The sequence below is a fragment of the Myotis davidii genome, unplaced genomic scaffold, assembly GCF_000327345.1.
Source record: "Myotis davidii unplaced genomic scaffold, ASM32734v1 scaffold448, whole genome shotgun sequence".
In the NCBI taxonomy this organism is placed as follows: domain Eukaryota; kingdom Metazoa; phylum Chordata; class Mammalia; order Chiroptera; family Vespertilionidae; genus Myotis; species Myotis davidii.
In genome coordinates this window covers 46,627-52,884 of record NW_006383009.1, presented here as the reverse complement: position 1 = coordinate 52,884, position 6,258 = coordinate 46,627, and the positions used below count along the sequence as shown (strand labels likewise).

General features: G+C 56.8%; 1 protein-coding gene across 1 annotated transcript in view; it reads left to right on the top strand.

Annotated features, from left to right (window-relative positions):
* The first annotated feature begins 6 nt into the window (after positions 1 to 6).
* RHOBTB2 (Rho-related BTB domain containing 2) overlaps positions 7 to 6,258 on the top strand; it is a 17,328-nt gene continuing 11,076 nt past the window's right edge. Inside the window, exons 1-4 of the mRNA XM_006778284.2 lie at positions 7 to 193; positions 4,318 to 4,519; positions 5,141 to 5,244; positions 5,746 to 5,931. Of these exons, the coding sequence (XP_006778347.1) occupies positions 4,328 to 4,519; positions 5,141 to 5,244; positions 5,746 to 5,931 (482 nt within the window). The 5' untranslated portion in view covers positions 7 to 193; positions 4,318 to 4,327. The remainder of the gene's footprint in view (positions 194 to 4,317; positions 4,520 to 5,140; positions 5,245 to 5,745; positions 5,932 to 6,258) is intronic.

Genomic DNA, 6,258 nt, shown 5'->3' with positions numbered 1-6,258 from the left:
TGACGCGCCAGGGCCCGGGCCTGTAGCCGGAGCAGCAGCAGCAGCAGCAGCAGCAGCAGCAGCAGCTCGGCGGCGCCGGCATCGTCCTAACTTGCACGCGCGGAGTGACCCCAGACATTTCCCTAAAATGAGCGTGCTTAGCAGGAAGAGATGTGTTCCTTACACTAGAAATCACCCCGTCACATGTAGTGGTGTAAGTAAATGATTAATTTCTCTTATGGCCGCGTTGCAAACAGCTTCTGGGAACGCGCCGCTGCGCCCTCCTGCGCCCTCCGGGCCCTGTCTGCGCCCCTCCTGACTACCCCTCGGCTCCCACTCCCCCCTGGGCGCTAGTTGCAGCTGCTGGGGTCTCAGGTGGCAGGGGGCTTACCTTTTCCGGGGTTTTCTAGGGAAACGAAGGTGACTTGATTGCCTTGGTGTGTGGAGGCCCTCTCCCCTTCCCTCTTTAAATTTATTTTATTTGTATTTTGTGTGTGTGTCGGGAAAAAAGGTCCAGAGTGGTGGAAATGTTTCCGTTAAAAACCAATGGAATTTGGGTGCTTTGCTTGTCGTTCCAGATGTGTGTGTGTGTGTGTGTGTGTGTGTGTGTGTGTGTGTGTTTTCAGCCCAACACATTGCAGTCTGTGCATCTGAGTTCTGGCAAACTGCTGGGAGAAACCTTCAGCACTGATCGTCGGTGTCTGAGAAGGCTTAGGCTGTGTTAGGCTTGCATTTTTGTTAATATGCTCATTCAAGATCCCTTTGGGCCTTGCTGACCACTGGATCTTCCGGGAGACTCATCTCTCTATTTTCCTTCATGTTATAATGTCAGAGACTCTGGTCGGAGCCGCCTTTCATTTGAGGGGCACCCTCTCTGCTCATCTCTTCCCAATTCATCCCTCCCATTCATCCTCTTTTATTTTTACCTTCATTTTTAGGATAGTCCTCCCTTACCCATTTTGTAAGATGCAAGGTGTGGGATATTGGTTGCTAGGAGACAAGCCAGGCTCCCAGGGAGATTCTGTAGTTTCCTTGACAACCAGACTAGGGCAGCCACAGATGAACAAGCCTCCTATCAGCTGTGGAAGGGGAAGGGGCCTTTTCTGTGTGTTTGTGGGGTGTGGGGGTGGGATTGGGAGCCAGTGAGGGCTGTAGGTAATCTGAGCGCACCTTGCCTTTGGGTCTGCCCTGAGTACAAAGAGCTGGAAGAGCAGCGGGCAAGAGGCTGTTTCTGGAAAGGGATCACGGGACCGGGTGGGAGGGAGCCTCTAGGTGACTCTGGGATCGCTGAGAGAGGAGTGAATTGTGTGTTGTGACGCCAGGCCAGGGTGGCATGGAAGCTGTCGTTCACGGAGGTTATTCAGGAGTCTCGGAAGGCATGGGGATGAGGCATTTGTGCAGAAAAGTCAAGCGTCATTGAAGGAGAGGGTGCCAGAAGGAAGTGGGAAGTTGAGAAGCTCATGGAGTGGGTTATATCACCACACATCATCAATGATACAGTAAAGTAGCAATATTTTAGAGCAAAAGTCACATTATCGCCGGTGGCACGCTAGCTGCAGTGCAGTAGTAGGATCTTTGTTTAAGGCAGGCCCAATGAAACTAAGAGTTCTGCTGGCCCAGTCGGGCCAGGCTGCATCCTAAAGAGCGATATAATTACACATATAGATATGTAATCTAGCATTATATAACCCCACATTACATAAGACGGCCAGGACCTCCTTTCAGCCCAGCCTCTACTGGCACAAATTCACCAAGAGCCAGGAGACTTTCTTCCAAAGCCCTCATACCCATTTTCCAGAAGGGCAGACTGACACCCAGAGAAGTGAAGTGATTTGCCCTTTCCTGGGTATGACAAAGAAGTTTACCAGTCAGGCCGTTGGGACAGGGGTGGAGGGGGTGAGAATGATGGAAATAGGGAGGAAGCGAAGGAGGAGCAGGGGGAGGATGGGGAGGGGCCGTCCAGTCCGAGCATCAGGTCTGGTGTCTAAACTCACAGCACAGTGCGCGTCGCTCTCCTACTCGGGTGGCTGTCCCCACGTAACCCCGTATGCGTAAGGCAGTTTAAACTCAAGTGTTTCTGCCTCACAATTCCCTTTCTGTACAGAGCACACTACTTTTCCATCACAAATGGTGAGGCTTTTCATGGTCGTGGTGGTCTGAAAAGGGAAACCAGGGCTTGAGGGGATTGATAGAACGTTTGGACAGACAGCAGGAAGATGGCCTGTGGGGATAGGAGCGGGTAGCCACAGCCTCAGTACCACCTCCTTAGGAAGCCAGGCCGCCTTGCCGATGCACTTGAGCATGAGCGCTTTATCATAAACTTGCTGATCTTGGACCAGCACTGCTCTGCTGTGCTGGCATCCTCCCTGCCATCAAGAGGCTCCTGGACTTAAGAACTGACCCTCCTTCTCCCTGCCTCCTCACAATCCCCCCCCTAACCCCCGCCTGCGCTAGAATCTAAATGTGAGAAAGAAGTTCTACTGGCTAGTATGTTTTTCTTTTTCTCCTACAGCTGTGTCTATATTTGTATTTGGGGCTCTACCTGTTTTGTTCTTCAATTGATAAAACAGAAACCGCAACCCAGATGATTCCTCCCAGCGCCAACACACCCTCCCTGCAGCCTGCTTGAGTCCGGGAGCTGTCAAACTAAGGTCCCTGGTCCTCAGCTCAGGAGGGAGAGCAGGGAGGAGGCAGCGTGGTGGTTACAATAAAGGTTGCCCACGGGGACGGTGAGGGTGGGGTGGAGAAGGGAGAGGAATGATGCTGTTACCCTGACCCTGGGGAGCGACCTGCATGAGACCCTGCTGTTCCGGGTCCAGATCCTGTAAAATTCCAGGGAGGAGGACTCGTCTCATTGAGAAGTCCTTGCTGCGCTTTCTGCTTAGGCTGCTGAGATGCTTCCACTTGCGCAAATCCCAGTTGCCATCGTTACTTGGGTATTTTGACTCCGTGTGCCTGCATGCTGGCATCCAGTTACAGCCCGGCAGGAGTGGCACTCCTGGGCGGCGGCTGGTGGCCTGGCGCTCGGACTGGGTGGCTCAGCAGTGAGGGCACCTGGACAGCCTCCACACTCCTCTGAGCTCAGCCTTCCTGGTCCTCAGAAGGTTTTCTCCAAGCTGCCCCAGCCCCCAGCGGACTTCATTCACACAGGGCACGTGAGCAGGAGACCAATGACACTGGCCAAAGAAAGGCCTGATAATAACGCCCCAGCTTCTGAGAGGGCGGTGCCCGCAGGGAGGCTGCCAGCGAAAGCCCCCTCCAGCCCAGGGCCCCTCCGGTGGCAGCTTGTAAACACCGACGTTACATGATGACATGACGCGTTGATTATAGAAGGTCCTCCTGCTTGTTCAGTTGAACCATCTTCTGAGGGTGGACACACCTCTCCCTCTCTGTCCTACACAGAAGGGAACTGAAGCAAGCATTTGCCCAGAAACTCAGGCCCCTTTCTGACCCTGTGCTCGCTGCCCCCAGCATCCCCGTCACCCTTGCAGCCAATTTAGGGAGTCCCCTTGTAGGTCTCCCTAGGAATGGGAGGTACAAGAGGGGGTGTAGCTTGCTCTTTCAGAGGCTGGCTGGAGGATGTTTGCAGGGCAGGCCTGGATAGCGGACGATAAGGCCCGCTGGCCGTGGAGTGTATCTCATTGGCCCATGGTTACCCATTACCTCCATCTCAACACTGAGCCTGCCGCTGAGTGAGCCAGCCACACAGGCCACGTGACAGCCCACAGGAGGGATGGGAAGCCCGTGGGCTGCTCAGGTGCATCCAGAAGCCTCCCACCCAGACGGATTGGTGGTGGGGGGGGAACTCTGGCACCTCCATAAAGGGAGCTGGGGGCTTGGAAACCCACAACCGGAAAAGGAGAGGGAAGAAGGTGGAGGCCAGGAGAGCTGCCTCCCAGCTCTGACAAGTCCATTAAATTTTAAAGTGGCCCTGCCCTCAGGCCTGCTGGGAAGGGGTGGGACCTGGCCCTGACTCCGCTTCTCTCAGCTGTTTGTAGCTCTGCTGGCGGAAGAGAGTGGTGATGAGTGAGCTTCCCGGGCAGGCTCTCCTCCCTCTGGGAGAGGGGACAGCTCCACCTGGGTTCTCTCCAGGCCTCCTCCATCGAGAAGCTCAGGTGGAGGATGGCGGCCACCGGAGGGAGATAAGTGGTTCATCCGGCAGCAAGGCTCCTCTCAGCCTGAGTGGGCTCTGCTGCCCAGAAAGCTGTCCACTCCTTCCTCCTCTCTGCTCGCCTGCTGGAAGAGGGGCGCCCCGGCCGGCCGAGGAGAGCTGCTGGCCCCGGCCCCGTGGGAACTGGTGTGCGAAGCCGTCTCGACCGCTCCTCTCCTCCCCCTCAGGTCCCAATTAATGGATTCTGACATGGATTATGAAAGGCCAAACGTAGAGACCATCAAGTGCGTGGTGGTGGGGGACAACGCTGTGGGCAAGACCAGGCTCATCTGTGCCCGGGCCTGCAATGCCACCCTCACCCAGTACCAGCTGCTCGCCACCCATGTGCCCACGGTTTGGGCCATCGACCAGTATCGGGTGTGCCAGGAGGTAAGGCTGCAAGGCCGCTGGGCAGGGGTCCACATCAGGCCTCCGGGCTTCTGCCCAAGCCATTGCCTGGCCGGTGCTGAGCTCACGGAAGCCCCGGGGGGGTTAGGGTGGGGCAGCTGAAGAGGAAGGAGCCCTGGGGAGAGGGCTGGGGGAGCCTGCCCAGTGTGGGGGGTCCTCCACCATTTGTGGTTAGCATGGCTGACCTGATGCCGGGGCCCAGTGTCTTGTGCAATCCCAGCCCCAGTAATGGGGAGCCCCAGGGGGTGGGATGGGGTGGGGTGGGGTTTGCAGCGATGAGAGCTGAGAGAAGGAAACTGCTGGCTGATACCAGAAGGTCAGAGGCTGGTAGACAGGTGACCTGTGGGTGACGCTGGGAACCCCCATGACCCTCTGCCCGCTTAGACTCTCTTTCCTCCTGGGCGGCATGGAGGGTGCCCTTGTTACTGAGTCTGTAGAGAAGGATAGAAAGGCTGTGTGAGGCACATGGGGCGGTGCTAACTCTGCCCTTCACCTCCCAGGCTGCCCGGGACCCCCTGGGGTGAGCTGGCACCACCCTGAGCTGACACGTGGGCCCCAAGAACTCCTGCCCTTGACTCCCACCGCACTCTCCCTCCCCCACAGGTTCTGGAACGCTCCCGAGATGTGGTAGACGACGTCAGTGTCTCCCTGCGCCTCTGGGATACCTTTGGAGACCACCACAAAGACCGGCGCTTTGCTTATGGGAGGTAGGAAGCCTCTGCTGCCTGAGGGAGCCCGGGGCGGGGGGTGGGGGGGCTTCCCTACCTCCCCCCAAAGCAGAGCAGCTCTGAGAAAGTCAAACTGGGAGGGAGGAGTAGAGTGGACAGGCCTGGCGGCCCTCACGGGGAGCAGCGGGAGGTGCAAGGAGTGGGTTTGGAGTCAGGAGGCCTGGTTTCAGCCCGGCCCTGCTGCCGACTAGCTCTGTGACTTTGGGCAATTAGGGGAGCTGTTCGGAGATGGTTTTTCTCAGTCTCTAGGTGGTAAAAGCAACAGGCAGTAGGTCAAAACGAAAGCTCTAAAACACTAAATTAGAGCTACATAAGTTAGAGGTACTATTATTATACATTTTGGGTAAGATCGTGTGCACAGGCCACATGACAGATGGGGGACTGCGTGTCGGGCTGGGTGGGCATGCCTGTTCTCCCTGGTTCCAGGGGCAGGTACTCTGCTAGCTTCCTCTGCAACAAACCTCGCTCTCCCACCCCCAGGTCCGACGTGGTGGTTCTGTGCTTCTCCATTGCCAACCCCAACTCCCTTCACCATGTCAAGACCATGTGGTACCCCGAGATCAAGCACTTCTGCCCCCGGGCACCTGTCATCTTGGTGGGCTGCCAGCTGGACCTGCGCTACGCCGACCTGGAGGCCGTCAATAGGGCCCGGCGACCCTTGGCTCGGTAGGGACGCGGGTGCCTAGGAGGGGGCACTGAGGAAGACGGAGGGAGAGGGTGTCTCCATGGCTCCCTGCTGAGCCCCGAGGGAACCCACTTAGCCTACATCTCTCCCTTCATTTAAAGCAAGTCTGTGTAGGGAGCCAAGAGTGCTCCGTCTTTCATTCACTCACCCATTCATTCATCTCTTGCACACTATGTTTGCAATGCCGAGCAGCTCGAGGAGAGGAGGAGAGAAGCAGTTTTGCATGAAAGGAGATAAATCACCGGGGCCTGACAGGTGCGGAAGGCTCCCTGGAAGAAGAGGGGACTGGAGGTAGGCCTTGAGGGCCA